The 17776-nt window shown below is 40.8% G+C and overlaps 1 protein-coding gene across 2 annotated transcripts; it reads left to right on the forward strand.

Moving 5' to 3' along the window:
* Window positions 1–304: 304 nt before the first annotated feature.
* Window positions 305–16373, forward strand: smc6 (structural maintenance of chromosomes 6). Of its 2 annotated transcripts, XM_084915633.1 has the most exons (27): window positions 305–428; window positions 1201–1361; window positions 1461–1572; window positions 3037–3142; window positions 3272–3408; window positions 4164–4225; window positions 4338–4418; window positions 4524–4625; window positions 4900–5019; window positions 5117–5212; window positions 5442–5588; window positions 5689–5777; window positions 5850–6020; window positions 6105–6283; window positions 7359–7560; window positions 7631–7778; window positions 7874–8034; window positions 8273–8408; window positions 9168–9248; window positions 9347–9517; window positions 9600–9737; window positions 9865–10010; window positions 12774–12899; window positions 13003–13108; window positions 13210–13362; window positions 13470–13567; window positions 13827–16373. In XM_084915633.1, the coding sequence occupies exons 2-27, from the start codon at window positions 1215–1217 to the stop codon at window positions 13912–13914; spliced, it is 3303 nt and encodes a 1100-aa protein (XP_084771759.1). In that variant the 5' UTR covers window positions 305–428; window positions 1201–1214; the 3' UTR covers window positions 13915–16373. The 2 variants fall into 2 exon arrangements, with proteins under 2 accessions (XP_084771759.1, XP_084771758.1); XM_084915632.1 differs by lacking the exon at window positions 305–428 and having other exon boundaries at window positions 439–1361; window positions 7664–7778.
* The last annotated feature ends 1403 nt before the right edge of the window (window positions 16374–17776 follow it).

Genomic DNA, 17776 nt, shown 5'->3' on the forward strand with positions numbered 1-17776 from the left:
ACTTGTAACTTGCAGGGTTTTTTTTTTCTAAGTCCACACACAAATCTTTTTTACGCACACACAAATCTTTTTTACACATACAAATCTTTTTTACGCACACACAAATCTTTTTTACACATACAAATCTTTTTTACAAGTACAAAATATTTATGACCACATTTTGAGCCCATACATTTGTTTTGAACGCGCGCGCGCACACGCCCACACACGGCCAAGCACGCACACAGGTGGGTGCCGAGCAATGATGCCGAGCCAATCACGCTGCACGCTTCGTGTTCCGTGTTTAGAACCGAAATCACACCCACAACTGTCACGGCAGAGGCTCGTTTTCCACGCAGTCACACCGTACGACCAGGAAGTCGTAAAGCGACGCACACTCTTCCCGTGATCATAATATTTTTGAAGGCTTCCCACGAGATCGAGCGATGGTAGGCGACTTCTAACAAGGTGCTATATTGTTTGTGATCCACGAGAGCTGAGCTCTAGCGGAGATCTGCAGGGGGGATTGTGATCGCCTGCGCTCTTGGGGGGTTGTGAGACAAAGAGCTGGACTTTGTTGTGCACTTTTGGAAACTGTTTTCTCACTGAGCTCAGAGGCTCTTACATGTTGCTGCAGCTGGCATAGCAGATCCAGCTCATTGTGATGATGCAGCGTAGCTCGGCTTGCTGGTGCCTGTAGTTATGTCGAGTTGCATGTGGAAGCAAAACGCTTAGCTACATGTTGCACTGCTGATCATCTATTTGTATCGCCGCTGAATCTGCTAGTTTAGGTGGCGGCTTCCTGACTTCAAGTCAAAATGCATGTTTCTTTATTTTTACATGCTGACTCTGAGAAATTAGTTTTCACCACTGTGTAAGCTTCCCTATACATTTTTGGTGCTGTCTCCAAACTGCTGCATGTCTCGCTGACATATTTACACTTCTGATTGCAAATTTAAACAAGGAACTACTACTAATACTGATGGCTTATTTAGGGCTTTTGCAGGTGGACACACTTATTAATAGAAGCATTCAAATCTGCCCAGTTTAATAGATTAAGACTGAACGAGAAAAGTTGTTCTGGTTGTGCATTAGTAGAATTAAAAACTTATCAGTTTGCAAAATGAGTGAAAGTTTCATTTAAGCTGACAGTGCTGAGCTATAGGGGGAGTTAAAAATAATGGTGTCTCATTTGCTTTGTCATGTTAACTCTGTTGACAGTGACTTGTTCCAAAATGAGTAAGAGAAAAGGCAAAGTGATCACTGAAGCAACAACTTTCAAGAGCCGCAAAGTCGCAGCTGCGAGTATCGAAAATACGCCAGATGATGCAAACCCAAGTCATCAGGGGATCTGTTCCAAGGCCTTCGCTCAGTTTTCTACAGTGAGTATTTCGCCCCAACACTAAAACCCACACAAAGTTTTGTCTTTGCTCCTCCCGGTTCGTTAAAGGTTAAATATCGTTTTCTGCTTGTGTTCTTAGGGCGACATTGGACTCATTGAAAGCATCACTCTGAAGAATTTCATGTGCCATCATTCTTTTGGTCCGTTCCAGTTTGGGCCAAACGTGAATTTCATAGTTGGCCACAATGGAAGTAAGAGCTTTCCCTTCACTTGATTGTACCTGGATGTTGTCATGTCTGACATGTGATTTAAATTGGGTACAGCTGTTCTTTTTCCTATATATACAATTGCTGGCCACTTTACAGATACAGCATGCTAGTTTGGGGTTGGACCTCCTCTCACCTTTGGTCCATGTTGACATGATAGCATCACACAGTTGCTGCAGGTCCATGATATGAATCTCTCATTACACCACATCCCAAAGGTGCTTTTGGATTGTACAAGCTATTTGAGTACCTCGAACTCACCGTCATGTTCAAGAAACCCAACTGAGAGGATTTGGGATTTTTGTCATCCTGTGTTATCTCGCTGGAAGCAGCTTTCTGAAGATGAGTACACTGTGGTCATACAAGGATGGGCATGGTTAGCGACAAAACTCGGGTTGGCTGAGGTGTTTAAACAATGCTCAGTTAAGCAAAGTGTGCCAAAAAAAGTAGTCCCCACAACATTACACCACCAAGAGCCTGAATTCAAATTTTGATGCTACCATCCAGCCTTGGTTTCCTGTTCTCAGCTGACCCAGTCTGGTCTTCTGCTACTGTAAGTTTCAAGGCTTGCCATGCTCTGCATTTAGAGATGTGCTTCTGCACGCCGTGGTTGTAACGAGTGGTTATTTGAGTTATTGTTGCCTTAAGCAGTGCAGTTATTCTTCTATGACCTCTGACATCAACGCGAGAACTGCCGCTCGCTCGATATTTCTCTAGTAAACTCTAGAGATGATTGTGTGGGGAAAGTCCCAGTAGATGAACAGCTTCTCAAATACTCACATCAACAACCATGTTACATTCATGTTGCACTTAAATCACCTTTCTTCCCCACTCTGATGCTTGGTTTGAAATTCAGCAGATCATCTCGACCATCTCTGCATTGCGTTAATGATGAACAGTCGTACTTAACAAATCAAGAGTTTGTTTTTAAAATGATATAACAGACTTCTAATATATCAGGAAGGAATGGCATCTTGAGACTTCAGGCCTAAATCCAGAACAAAACCTTGTCACCCTTTGTGGATTAACAAGACAGAGTGAATTTTGTTATCTACACAAGAACATTTGATCCATCTCTCTCCAGCTTTGTTATTTTGTCACTTAATGCCACACAAACTCCCCTGTAAAACATTTTAAACATTTAGATTTCTTTCACTGGAAAAAATACTTTGCAGGATTTACAAGATTATCATTTATTGCTCACTTGGCTGAATCATTTTAGGTGAAGTATCAGCTTATGTAAGGAACTGTTTAATGCTGGGCTGACTGAAAATTTGTTTATTCAAAGACAGCGCCCTGATTTCTTTTTTTTAATTTTTTTTTTATTCAGTCGATGCATCATTTACAATCATTTGCATAGTTTTCTAGCTCTGCCGAGCGCCGCATGTCTGTAAGATGCTTTACATTCACCGATTTAATTTGATGTCTTGTAACTGGTTTATCCCTCAGGTGGAAAAAGCGCTATCCTGACCGCTTTGATTGTAGGCCTCGGGGGAAAGGCCACTGTGACGAACAGAGGAATGTCACTGAAAGACTTTGTGAAGACCAATGAAAAGTAAGTAATAGATCCTAATATCGTCCCTCAGTAATAAATCCTGTCTTTATTTTAGTGTTAAAAATGCTTCAGATTTCTTTACTAGCAAACGTCACTAAAACAATGTTAAAAATACACTCTGGTTTCTAGTACTGCAGATATAACAGTAAAGCTGAGAAACAGAGGGCCAGATGCTTACAAAAAGGATGTTTACGGCGACAGTATCACCATTGAACATCGGCTCTCGAGTGATGGATGCCGGACCTGCAGGCTGAAAAGCAAATCAGGTGACTTTCCACAGATGCTGTGACTGGAAAACTTTCTGTGAGTCAGTCCAAGTCTTGTGAAACCTTCTGGAAATCTTAGATTAACCAGACACAGTTGGGAGTGAAGACCAAACACTTCAGCCACACTGTCACCTCCTAATACTGTATGCATTCATTACTCTCAGTCTGGAATTTTCTTTATAAACTTGTATATATTTTATTTGCATGGCACTGCTTTCAGCCGCTGGTTTTCCTATGTTGTAAATGTCATTTTATAAATAAAAGGAACTTAAAGTGCATGTGCCTGTATGCATGTTCACTCTTGTACCTGACCATTTTCAGAAGAATGTTCTTCTGTATGTTAAGCCACTAACATTATTATAACAGTATTATTACATTCTCACACAAAATCACAGAATTTATTCACGTTTCTTCTGTTGAATCTACCAAAAAATTTACCAAAGTAACCAAGTTTAACAGGCATAAATTAGTATTTATGCACCAACAAGATTCACAAAGAGCTATTAGCTAAAAACCTGTCACAGTGAAGTGAGTGTAGACAGTGAGTGTCTACAGCCTGGAAAACACACTGGAGGCTCCGTCGTGTTTTGGCCTATATATCGGCCAGTGGTGTAGGAGATCTTGTCCAAATTTAAGGAATTATGAACACAGTACAGTACCATCTTATTATTTTCCAATGAGTGGCATGTAAGTTATAACCTCTTTTAAAGGGCAACAGAGGTTCAAACACTTTACTTGCATTTTATCTCTTTTAGGACATCTTGTCTCAAACAAGAAGGAGGAATTAACGGCCATTTTGGACCACTTTAACATCCAGGTACTTGCTACTTTTTAAATTTTTTTTCCTGTAGATGCCCCGAGGTTGTGCTGCTTCCTGCACAATCATACATATTAAATGACTTAACAGGATATTTGTTTGTGTATTCCAGCTGGATAACCCAGTATCCATTCTCAGCCAAGAAATGAGCAAGCAGTTCCTACATTCAAAAAGTGAAACAGACAAGTATAAGGTAGCGTAACGCCACGTTCGCTAAAAGCGTTAAGATTTAAAGGTTACACCTGCAATGAAGCTCACTTTGATAAGTGCTTTCTTTTCTGCTTTTTTTCGTTTGTAGTTCTTCATGAAAGCAACTCTGCTCGAGCAGATGAAGAGAGATTACATCCACATTAAACACACGAAAATGGTCACGCGGGAGCAGGTTGAGAGGCAAGAGGAGGTACGGCATTCCTCACACAAACCGCTGAACGTTGATGTTGCACATCAAGCGAGATTATAAAGCAAATACACGTTGGAGAAATGTTATTTACATTGTTTATTTCTGGTTAAACACTGACAGTTTTAAAAGCATCTTCTTCTTTGGGGTTTCTCTTGATTTTCTGCCTTTTATTTGGGAACCCTAATTGTATCCAGTTGCAGCTTATATGTTTATCTATGAGTAGCATTTGATTTTTACATGAATAAAACATATTTTAAAATGCTTTTGTGTCCAGTGTCTCAAGGACCTGAAGCAAGAGTTCCTGCAGAAGAAGGAACGATATGAAAATGTTACATCCTTCAGTGACATGAAGGTTGTTTTGGAGAATCTGAAGAAGGCGATGGTATGGTGTTTGGTAAGACTTGATCTTGAGGCTTGAATGCAACATTTGCTGGTTGGATAGAGCTTGCAATTTTTAATAAATGTGTTTGTTTTTTTTTTATCTCTTTCAGGTGAGTGAGAAGGAGCAGCTCTTAAAGCAGTTGAAGGAAGACATTGAAAAGGAAGAAAATAATTACAAACCCAAGGATAACCTTCAGCTCTGTCAGGTGAGTCACAAGTGTTTCTTTTCTGTTAAATATACAACTCTATTTATAAATGTCAGACCACTTCAGACCTTCATGTCTGCATAAACTCAAAGTCCTTCCTTCACATAATGCACGGTTGTGTTTACAGTAGATATCCTGAGGTTGTGGGGTGGGGGAGTGGCTCTATCCTGCTGGTAATTATTTGCAGGCATTGTCTTTAAAAACCTGTTTCTGTCTCTCTCATCTTCAGACGAAGATCATACAGCTAGAGAAGAAGCTTCAATGCATCAAAAGCAAAATTGACACTCTGAGAGAAGAGCAAGAGTCTCTATCAGAGGACAATGTTAAGTTGAAAGAACAAGTGAAGATCATTAGCAAAGCACACAAGGACCAGGAGGTACTCGCTGACAAATGGCGCTGTGTTAATCTGCACATTTATTTATTTATGCATAGAGAAATATTTGAAGTCATGTTAATGTCACAATCTTTTCTCATAGGTCGTTTATTTTCGAGCTCTAAACAAGCTGAAACAGTCGGAACAAGAGCAAAACCTTCTCCAGGAGAAGCTTAACAAGGCAAAAGCAAGGTAGGGGAGTAAGAGTTGATGTTAATACAGCTGATGTATTTGTTTTCAATATTTTTTTTTACTCTGTTTCAGTAAGAGTCTGAACAGTGAGGGAGACTCGGAATACATGAAACGGCAGAAGAGTTTAAGTAATCTGAAAGAGCAGCTTGCAGAGCTCGAGAATAAGTGCACGCACCCGAATCAAGACATCAAGAACAAACATCAGGCGCTTCTCAAAGGGAAGGAAGAACTGGACAAGCTAAGGTATAGCAAAGTAAATCAGCTCTGGTGTAAACATATTGTCAAGGAAGTGAAAGTTTATGATCTTGCTCTCTTTGTATTTACCAGACTGGAGGAAAGGAACGTACAGGCTTCATACGAGTCCAAACTAAAGAGGAAGAATCAGCTGCTCGCCAGTCGATCGAACAAACTAAAGCGCTTTGGAGACCAGGTGCCTGACATGATGAGTGCAATTAGCGAGGCTTATGCCACGGGACGCTTCCTCAAGAGACCTGTTGGTCCAATAGGTAACGCTCATTTTCAGGTTGTTTTTTTTTTTTTTTTTTTTGGGATAAAAATATTTTCAGACTTGTTTTGTTTGACTTTTCAGTTCAATACGATCTGCTTGTTAACGTTCTTGATGAGAAGATTGATAAAACTCTAATGTTTGCATACTAAATTAAAAACAAACACCAATAACCAGTTTGACTAGAACAGAGACTGAAAACTGGAAACAGGAAGAAGTAAGTCATCTGTCAGCTATCACATCTAAAGCTCTCTGATCAAGAAAACGTGCCCTGTTAGCGTCATTGCCTCACAGCAACGAGGTCCTGCGTTCCTTAGACAACTTGTAGGGAGGTAGAGCCATTCACTAGTAGTCATAATACAGTGCAGGGGTCGTTTTTCTGTGCTTGAAAGCATGACTGAAGCAAAGTCATGGATAATGTGCTCGATTATCTCTGTATGGCAAGTCACAAGCACACAACAGTGGCAGTACAGATTACAAGTTGAAAACTCTGACTTCAGACTTTAAATGGAGCACATCACAAAGACAGGGAGTTGCCCCACATGGTTTAAAAAGCATCTTATTTTCCTTGACATCAAATGTGAAACGTGTCCTGCTTCTCTCTTCTTCACAAGTGTTGACATTTTGTTGCTTTTTCATGAGAAACTGAGAGCGCGAGAACTTGTACGTTTCCCCTGGGGAGATCAAATGTGCGCATCTGACCTAACTGCACAAGGAGATTACTTCTGATTGGCTCACTCCCCAACTTGTCCCACCTTTCTGAACAACTTAGTTTGTTCTGATTGATCCGTCCATTTTCATCTCGTTTTATTGGCGGACAAAAGCGTCAATACATTTCATCATAGTTTTTCGTTATTGTGCATTAGTTTTTGTCATGTTTCCATCTTGATGCTAACTAAGCTAACGAGTTTCTAGCTGCAGCTGCGTATTTACTGTACAGACATATGTCTAATGTTCTTTTCTTTCATGCAAAAAAGCAAACGCTGTACCTTTTTTATAAACATCTTTAACATTTAAATAATTCAAAGCTTTCTACTTTTGATATATTGACGCTGACAGTCTGTGTTTATTCCCAGGGGCATGTATCAGTTTAAAGGATCCCTCGTTAGCTGTGGCTGTGGAGTGCTGTCTGCGGAGCTTCGTGAAGGCGTTCTGTTGCGACAACTACAAAGACGAGGCGGTCCTCCAGGAGCTGATGACTCGCTTTTATCCAAAGGGCAACAGGCCACAGATTATCGTCAGCCCCTTCTCTGATAAACTGTACAACATTCATGGAAGGTCGGCATTATGTGAGATTTTCTTTTCTTTTTCTTATTACGTTTTTCTGAAACTTTTGGTTTTTTTTAAGCATGTTTTGTTTTCACTCTGTGCTGTTTCACAGGAAAGCATATCATCCAGAGTACCCATCGGTAATGGACATAATCACAGCAACAAGCCCAGTGATTATCAACTGTCTGATTGATATGCGAGGGATAGAATCAATCCTTATAATCAAAGTAAGTGTCTTACTAAGACCTGCTTATGCCTGGATATTGCCTAGAGTGGTGCTTTAGGATTGATGTTGCATTTTGTTGTTGTTGTTTGATCTCAGGAAAAAGATAAAGCGAGGAGGGTCATGCAGCACTGCCGTCCACCTAAAAACTGCCGTGAAGCCTTCACTGTTGAGGGGGATCAGGTGTATCCAAACCGTTATTACACGTCTGATTTCAGCATGGCAAAATATCTCGGTGGGGACATTGAGACTGAAATAAGGTAACCACTGGAAACTATTCAAGGCTTGAGTGATTGTCTTTCACATTTACACCCAGTTGAATGCTCAAACTGGATCTTTATGTCACATGGAAATGACAGTAGTATAAATTGTGCCTGAGTACAGTCCCCCCCCCCCCCCCCCCAAAAAAAAACAACAACAAACAAACAAAAACAAACCCGATTTCATGTGACTTCATAGATGTGGTATGTTATGTTTGTGGTATCCTGTCTGTTCCAGTATGCTGGACTCAGACCTGGAGAATTACCAGGCTCAGCTGTCCAGGTTTCAGCTCCAAGTAAACTCTGTCACCGAAGACATTGTGAATATGGAGAACAATCTTAACAACACCATCCTGACCATGAAGACAACACTGGTCAGTAAAAAGATACACCTGAAGCTGTTTGGGTTTCCTTTCATTTTCTGCATTTGCAGTCTGTCTCCTCTTTTTGTGGTTTCTGGCTTCCAATTAAAGCAGAAAGCTAAAGAGCTGACAAGTGAATTCAGTGTTAGGGCTGAATATGTTGATTAGTGATTTTCTGGAGTCAAATGTGAACTAAAGCATATTTTTAAAGGGGTTATATGCTAAAAAAAAAAAAGTAGTTTCTTAGTGTTCCAGCCTCAGTAGCTTTGACACAGTAACATCTGCTGTAATATTTACACCTCTAATGAAATCTCACAAGTGTTAGCTTTATTTTGATACCAGGATTGTTTACACAGAGTTTGTAATTGCTGAGAAATACAATATTCAGTTTGGGCATGTCATTTTCGAGCAGGAAGCTCAGAAAGCCCCTGGAGGCATGAACAGGTAAAAAGATTGTGGCTATTTACTCCCCTCACTAAAAATCAAGTTAGCATCCCTTTCAGTTTTACAGTGATTTACTAATGTACCTTGCTAACCAAGATAGTTGCTCAGTGTTAGCATTGGGCGTGTTTAGTATAAAAAAAAACCTCAAGATGGTGACAACGGAAAAACCAGTCTTGCAAACAGTAATCCATAAGCTACTATGTATCCATCTTTTATGTAAAGTCTATGTTCCAGTTGCTGTTTAATGCTGGCAAATCAGTGCTGAAAAGTGTGATTAATGTGATTTTTAATTAACATTAGATTGCATTTATTTTCTCTTCGTTGCAGGCTTCTGTGAATCATGTCAAAGCAGCAATAACTGATCTGGTGACTGCTAGTGAGGAGCAAATTAATGACATCAGCTCACTGGTGATACTTCAGTTTTTATTTTTATCTGTTGCGTGACAAACTAAACGTTGCCATGAATTATGCAGGTTAAGTGTTTCTGGATGTTTTAAACTGTGCAGAAAGAAGTTGCCCAAGAGAATCAGCAGAAAATCGAGGCAGAGAAGCAAAGTGTTCAAGAAGCAAAGGCAGAACTCGACAAGCAGCGAAAAATGGCCGAAGACTCAGATTCCAAGTACTCATCTGTCAGAGACCGGATTGATCAGCTTCTAGAGGAAATAGAGCCCCTTAAGGTGCAGTAGAGGTTTTACAGTTTCAGGTCTACAACTTGTTGTTTTGTGCAGGTTTCCAAACTTTTGTGCTCTTGATCCACAGGATGAACAGCTGAAACTGGAGACGGAGTGTGCCAAGCATGAACGAAACCTGAAAATCTTAGAAAACAAAGTGAAGGCTCATGACGACAACATTGAAGGCATGAAAAATGAACTTGCCCAAAGAGAAGAAGAGCTACAGGTAGGAAGATTTTTATTTTTTCAGCATGATACAGTGTAGTTAAGCTGTAGTTTAGCTATTCACGCCAGCCGGTATTCGGTGAATTCAATCAAAGAAAGTCAGCAGACGTCTCGTGATGTTACGACAGGAATACGTGGCAAAGGCTACAGAGATCAGTCCTGAACGGCAGCACGTGGTCGGCAACACCAAGAGCATCGACACAGAAATCACTCGACTGAATAAGAAGATCAAAGTGTACGAAAGCGACCACGGCGAGCAGCAGCAGGTGGTCAGGTGAGAAACTGAAGGCTTTCAGCAACAGAGGCAGAAATTATTTTAACATTTAAAACTCAAATGTTTATTGAGCTAATTCATCAATCATGTTAGTGCATGTGTAAACTGTATATATAAAACTGGTAGAATGTAGGTAATCTAATCAGGTACTGTACCTGTGTACAGACTTAAGGTACTTATAAGATATATTAATCCCAGTTTCCCCCTAGACCTAAACTGGCACCCCACTCAGCCAAGGATTTTCACCTGAGCTGACTTGTTTTATTAGCTAACCTAAATAGACTATTAGGCATTATCATGGTTAAAGTAGACCAGAACCATCCAGAACGATGGTCCAGGAACTTTAATTGAGCCAGCATATCCTCTCAGCACCTTCTTTTTTCCTTCTCATCGGTGTGATGCCTTCATGCTGCAGATGTCAATAAAGTTGTTGTTACTGAAATTGAGTATTTAGCTGCCTGCTCTGTCTGTGCTTACTTGTATTTGCTCAGGATATAAACAGAGTAGCATTTATCGCTGTTGACATTCAAATGTTTCAAACTGCACGAGAAATAAAGACGCTGCGTCTCCCAGGGAGAAAAGAAACATTCACGTGTGAAAAGTTTACTGAATAGAAATGAGAGATGATGAAAGATGTAAGGAAGACGCAAGATTAATTACATTTAATACATTATTTCAGGTTAGTTTTTTTCATATTGTGGAAAACCTGGAAAAACTAATTGAAATATAATAATTTTTTTTAGTCAAAGGTTGCATTACAATACTAGACTGTCCAGTTCAGTGCATACAAAATTGGTTAGTTTGCAGCAGTGTGGTGAAGTTTACAGTAAAGCAGCAATGTTGGAGCAGTGCACAGCAGCCTGTGTTGTTCATGGTCAATGTCCGGTTACATCCAGAGTAGCAGACATCAAATTTAAGCTGCTCTGTTATCTTGTTGAATTCAGATAAATCCAAAAAGAGCAGCAATGGCACATGTTAGCTGATCAAAGCGGTATGCAAAGAAAACAAATCTATTGGAGCTCGAAGTACAAGTTTTTATCTTATTTTTAAGTGATTTTTCTTCTCAGTGCTACACCTGTCAAATCCACTTTAACCCCTTTTTACACATAAAACAACAGCTGAAAACAACCCAGACGTATGAAACAGGCAACTGTTATGATTTGCTATTGTTTTCCTTGCCCTTATGCTTCTGCTAATCAAAGATGACTATCATAGATTGCTACATATGAGTCGGGTTGTTGAAGTAAACAATAGACTCCTCGGTCTCCTGCACGCGCTCTCGACCTCCGGTGTTAAAGACCGTAGGCGCACCACCACAGACGCATCGACGTCTGTGACGCACATGGTGCAAAAATAACTCTGCATTAATCGGGTGCAACGTTACATTGAATAATTATTGTTATCTAATAATTGTTGTCACCACACTTAAAGGTGGTGTCTTACTTTAGATCGAACAGTGTTTTTGTATTCACTATCTTGCCTTTATTTACATATTTATAGAGGGTGCAGTGTTAGAAGCACTTCTGAATGTGTCATGGGTGTTAATTGTTTTACTAACACCTATGACAAGTGGAACGCTATTGGCATCGAAAACCTAGACCTGGTGGAACCTAGCTGTTGTACTGGATAAAGGAATATATTGGTTTTTTGTAATCAAAATGTCCAACCTTATCATATAGATAATATTTTAGAAAGCTCTGTCTCAACCGGCTGCAACAGTTAAATCCTTCTCAGACACTTATGCATCAGTAATAATATTAATTTCATTATGTATAGTAGTATTACCCTTATAGGACTCATTAGCAAAGTTGATGTGCAGAGCTGTAGCAACTATAGAGATATAAACTTCAAGTAGGAGTAATGGATGGAGTCAAGGTGGGGGTTGACAGATGAGACCGAGCAGAAGTCTCTGTGGACTATGATGATAGCAGATGACACTGTGATCTATAGAGTAAGGAGCAGGAGGAAGAGATCCTGGAAAAGTGGAGGTGTGCTCTGGAGAGAAGAGGAATGGAAGTAAGGAAGCAAGACAGAATACATGTGTGTGTGTGAATGAAATGGTGATGACGCAGGGAGTAAAGGTAGTGAAGGTGGATCTGTTTAAATACCTGGAGATCATCCGAAGCAATGTTTAGTGCACAAACAAGGTAAAGAGGAAAGTGCAGACACAGTGGAGTGGGTGGAGATGAGTGTCAGGGGTGATTTGTGACAGAAGGATGGCAGCAATGGTGAAAGGGAGTGTTTACAGGAGGCCTGCGATCTAGTTTGGAGGGGGTTGCACTATTCAAATGACGGGCGGCAGAGCTGAAAGATGTTAAGATCTTTAATGGGAGCGATCAGGAAAGTTGGAGAGGCAAAGCTGACATGTTTTGGACATTTAAAATTGAAGTGTTTAAAGGTAGAATTTACTCACACAGCAAACATGACTCATACAGATTTAAAAGCTAACTTAGTTTGCTGTAGACCAACTGTATTTTTTCCAAAAACTTTTTTACTTAAAGGTTTCTTCAAAGACATCTTCCATCTTCATTCTAACCTATCATTTTCCCTGGATTTCATCTCCCAAGAAATAAAAAAGGCGCGCTTCTGCTCACTGAGTTTCAGCTCATCTCCTTCGGACTGTCTCTTCCCCTGTACGGATTAATCAGATCTGCCTGTTGGCCATCACTAAATCATCTCCTGCCCTCATTTTACATGTGCACACTGAAAGCTGAATTGAGAAGAATTTAGGCTATGCCAATTTCTTCCCTCTGACCTCATTAGGGAGTACGCCGAGGCCCTCGCTCTCTACAGAGAGAAAACCAACCAAGTAAGAGATTTGCGGAGGTTCATCGATCGTCTGGATAACATCATGTCAGACAGGCAGAACAGATACAAAATAATGCGTAGGTAAGTAACGATCTTGCACGGTAGAAAAATATAATATAAGGATTCATTGACGTGGGAAATATTGTACTTTTGGCTAAAACTTTTTCTTCTCTTTTCCCTGAAGGTCCCTGTCTGTCAGATGTAAGTTATACTTCAATAACTTCCTAATAAAGATGAACTGCTCTGGATCTATGATTTTTGACCACAACAACGAGACGCTCTCTATCATGGTACGTGCTTATCTCTCTAGTTTGCCAGAAAAGTTTGTTACATTACAGCAAACCAGGAGCACAGTTAATATAAGTAACACTCAAGTTTGTTGGCACTGAAGGTAAAGCCTCCAGGCAGGGAGGAGGATGGTGTGAGTGACATGAGGTCGCTGTCCGGTGGTGAGCGCTCCTTCTCCACTGTTTGCTTCATGCTCTCACTGTGGGAGATCACCGAGTCACCCTTCAGATGCCTCGACGAGTTTGACGTCTACATGGTGAGTGCACAGAAAACACATTAGTCGCATGTAACCAGTAGAAAATGCTTACGGGGTTTGGCTTTTACTCACTTGAGTTAACAGTTCCCTTTCTTTTGCTGCGGCAGGATATGCACAATCGAAGAATCTGTCTGGATCTGCTTCTGGAGTTGTCAGAGCGGCAGCATCTTCGACAATTTATCTTCATTACACCTCTGAACACCAGGTAATGTATTTTTGTGATGTTAGCCTTGATATCCTTTGACGTTTTCTCTGTGGAGGCTGATGTGCGCAATTGTAGATTTTTGTTGTTGTTATTGTTCCTGAAATCATTTTATGTCAGTTTGTCAGGTAAGTATTTTTGATTGATCCTATATTCTTCTTTTTAAACCTCCCGCTATCCATCTTTACCTTTTAATCTCTAAAAATGACCTGTGCTGTGTGAAAAATGATTGACAACTGATCGAAAGGTTCGTATTTTTCAGCAATCTACCCAAGTCGGACCTCATCAAACTCCACCAGCTGCGGGCTCCAGAAAGACACCGGGGTCAAACAGAAGATGAAGATGTTTAAACTTCAGTGACATCAGCGGATGAATGTTAATGGGCATTACTGTATACAGTTAGAAAAAAACGTTTATGAACCCTTTTGAATTACCAGGATGTCTTCATTTAATTGCTCTAAATGTGGTGTGAGCTTCACCTAAGTCCCCAGTGGTATGCTGGCTAGAGTAAACAGGCTATCTCAAGAGCTGTTTACTTTAGCCGGAAAGAGTAAGTGTGCTTTTGAATTTATTTCATGACTTGTAGATCCTCCTCGGGTAGCAACAACTCCCATCAGACATTTCCTGTAGCTGGTCTTGAAACTTGTACAGAGATGAGGCATTTTGGACCCCTGCTTCCTACAAAATAGTTTCAGTGCATTAACATTTATGGATAAGGCGCAACATCTCACTTGGATTAAGACAGAGACTCTGCCTTTATCATTACAAAACCCAGTTTTCTTTATCAGCTGTTCTGTTGTTGGCTTGCTTAGAAGTTCTTGATACGGCGCCAGGCTCTGAGGTGTCAAAGCAACATCAGTCCATGGTTTTAAAATTAGATCAATAGCAACATATGATATATTACACCGTGCCATTATTCATTTAAGAAAAATGCAGCGCCCGCAGGTCGGCCGCTACATTTCAACCGCAAGACCTACGTGCGCCTGCTCGCCTAATAGCTGAAGCAGCACCCTTCAGGTCTGGACTTTGACTGAGTCATTGCAACACCTTGATATTTTTTTTTCTTTTTCAGCCATCTAATGTAGATTTGCTGCTGTGCTTGGGATCATTGTCCTATTTTATGGCCCAGTTTGGGCCAAGCTGTCAGACAGATGCCCTCACATTTGACTCTAGAATACTTTGGAATACAGAGGAGTTTGTGGTCGATGCCGTGGCTGCAAAGCAAGCCCAGGTTATCACCCCTCCGCTACCATGTTTGACATTGTGCTGATATACTGTGTTTGCTTTACACTAAACGTGGCGCATTGCATTATGGGCAGACATCTCCGTTCTCGTCTTTCGAAGGCAGATTGTTCCAGAGGTCTGGTCATTTCGTCAGATCCATCTTTTCGAACCCAAGCCGTACTGCCATGTTGTTTATAGAGAGAAAGGCTTTCTCCTGGCAACAATTTGAAACAAACCATACTTGTTCAGACTTTTTCTAATTGTGCTGTCATGAACTTTAACTTTTAACACGCTAACTGAAGCCCGTAGAGTCTGAGATGTAGCTCCTTTTTACACTTGCTCTGAGCAATGCTCAACGCTCTGGCTTCGGGGTGAATTAAGCACCTTGATCAACCGTTGTTGCGATTTGGCACTACATAAATAAAATTGAATTGAATTTGCTGGGAAGTCCACTACTAGCAAGACTAAGCACTGTGTAAAGTGTTTTCCACATTAATCTTTGTCATTACAGCACGGTGTCCTTCAAGTTGTTTGGAAATGGCCTCGTAACCTTTAACAGATGAGCAGCAACAACCACTTTTCTAAGACAGCTGCTGATATCTGTGCTCGTTGGCATTGTTTTAACTGCTCCAGACCTCCAAACTAATAAAACGTCTGCTTTTATAGAGCTGCTCACAATTGCTGATGATCATTTAGTCAAGTGCATTTGATTAGCAGCACTTGGCTCGTACCCACCCCCTGAATTCCATTGGAAACATTAAGGGTGTACTTAGATTGCGTTTTGGTTTAATTATTAATGGCAAAGTGTAATATGTCATGTTTTGTAGGTCAGATTAGGTTGTATTTACCTAATTTTAAAGACTTGCTAAAGCCACAACTACTTTGTGTCCTGATAATAAAACCTTAAAACTGACAGACAAACATCCAGGTGATCGTTTGCAAGCTTGAAATGTACCACAGTATGTTTGTGTGGAGTGTTTTTTGTTTCTTTTGTTGCACTGATTTCCATGAAGGCTCACACAAACCAATCTTTCTTGAGATTCTTCTTTCTTTTTTTTCATTTCTATGAACAATCTGTAATTTTTACAGCTGTGTCCAAGCAGCTGTTGTTGTTGCTCATGTGAAGGCTCGTTTTTAGCCTACGAGCGCTTTGAGCGATTGCTCAGTGTGTTCACTAAAGGCTGCTTTTATAATTAGTTTTGTGTTTCTCTATTATCGTTACTTAGATGAAGATCACGCCACGTTTTTAACGAGGACTAAATGAAGCTGTAGTTGCAGCTGTATGTCAGTATTACTGTGTGTTTTGGAGATCGCTGTTTTTTGAGTTCTCAACTTTTTATTTTATGTAATGTTTTTATCATTTTATGGCAAATGAATGCAGGCTTTTAAAACAACACAGGAGGTTGTGTGCCAAAAACCATGCACTGTACAAAGTTAATGTTTTGTCCATAATAGATAAGATGTCTGAGTGTAATTTTAATGTTTTAATGAAACACCGAGTGGCTGATGATGATTTCCTCTGTTAATTTTTGGACTTTACATACACGTTCTCAGATTTAGTCATTAAAGTGAAAAACTTCACAGATCTGCCAGAAGTGTCCTGCACTATTAATGTTTTCCAGCAGCTTTTATTCCAGTTTTCAAGAACTAATGCCTGTGTTCAAGCTGCCACGTAAAGATGGAATCAGGCCACGGTATCTTCTTTAAAATTGTCATCAACATCTGGCAGGGCTGCATCCTGTCGCTGTTCTTCTTTCAGGTTGCCCTTGATTACATCATGTGGCAAGCAGTAACACACATCAGAGGTGGCATCCGCTGGAGTGATGGGCAAACACAACATCACAGATTATTACGGTGTAGTTGAAACGCAGCGGCTTAGATAGAAGAAAAACCCAAGAAAGTCAGTGCTGGGGAGAAACCGTTCAGGTCTAATGCTTGTGCACAAATGTTTAGACATCAAAGAAGACTAAAAATACATGAAAGAGATGAGCCCCTCCTGTCCACTTGGATTCTTTATGAGGGAAATGTTTTGATCCCGTCCAGTGAAAGACCTTAGACAGTCAAAGGAGCTTACAAAGAAAAGCGTCTGGACTTCTTTAAGTTGCTTGAAGACGTTTCACCTCTCATCCGAGAAGCTTCTTCAGTTCTAAAGTCAAATGGTGGGGAGTCCCAGATTTAAAACCTAGTGGGAGTATCCCCCCCAAAGAGGGACAAAAGGACCCCCTGATGATCCTCTAATCGCCTGAGCCAAGGTGTGAAAATGGGTGTGGGTCCCAATCAGCCAGAGTTTCGGGTGAGCTCATTGTGAAACCTGGCCCCACCTTATCATGCGAATTCCTGAGGTCAGATGGCGCAGGATGTGAGTGAGCGTTAAGGCGTCTGGGGAGGGAACTCAAAACTGGATTATAGATGGCAGACAGTTGGTGTCGTAAACCCCCGCCTCTGTTCAAAGATGGTTGCTCACAGTGGACATAAATGGCTTCTTTCACTCCTCTTTCAAACCATCTGTCCTCTCTGTCCAAAATGTGAACATTGGCATCCTCGAAAGAGTGACCTTTATCCTTAAGATGCAGATGGACTTCTGAGTCTTGTCCTGTGGAGGTGGCTCTTCTATGTTGTGCCATGCGCTTGTGAAGTGGCTTTTTGGTCTCTCCAATGTAGAGGTCTGGGCATTCCTCGCTGCACTGTACAGCATACACCACATTGTTAAGTTTGTGTTTTGGAGTTTTGACAAAACTCCAAAACAACACCAACTGTCTGCCATCTATAATCCAGTTTTGAGTTCCCTCCCCAGACGCCTTAACACCCACTCACATCCTGGGCCATCTGACCTCAGGAATTAGCATGATAAGGTGGGGCCAGGTTTCACAATGAGCTCCCCCGAAACCCTGGCTGATTGGGACCCACACCCATTTTCACACCTTGGCTCAGGCGATTAGAGGATCATCAGGGGGTCCTTTTGTCCCTCTTTGGGGGGATACTCCCACT

This window comes from Perissodus microlepis, chromosome 19 (assembly GCF_051167445.1).
Source record: "Perissodus microlepis isolate ML-2025 ecotype Zambia chromosome 19, ASM5116744v1, whole genome shotgun sequence".
Lineage (NCBI taxonomy): Eukaryota > Metazoa > Chordata > Actinopteri > Cichliformes > Cichlidae > Perissodus > Perissodus microlepis.

Excerpts from the sequence above, each read along its gene's own strand:
- smc6 (XM_084915633.1), top strand. The coding sequence starts at position 1,215 with ATGAGTAAGAGAAAAGGCAAAGTGATCACTGAAGCAACAACTTTCAAG. Across the intron at positions 5,213-5,441 it reads ATAACCTTCAGCTCTGTCAG|ACGAAGATCATACAGCTAGA; the intron begins GTGAGTCACAAG and ends TCTCATCTTCAG. Across the intron at positions 8,409-9,167 it reads TGACCATGAAGACAACACTG|GCTTCTGTGAATCATGTCAA; the intron begins GTCAGTAAAAAG and ends TCTTCGTTGCAG.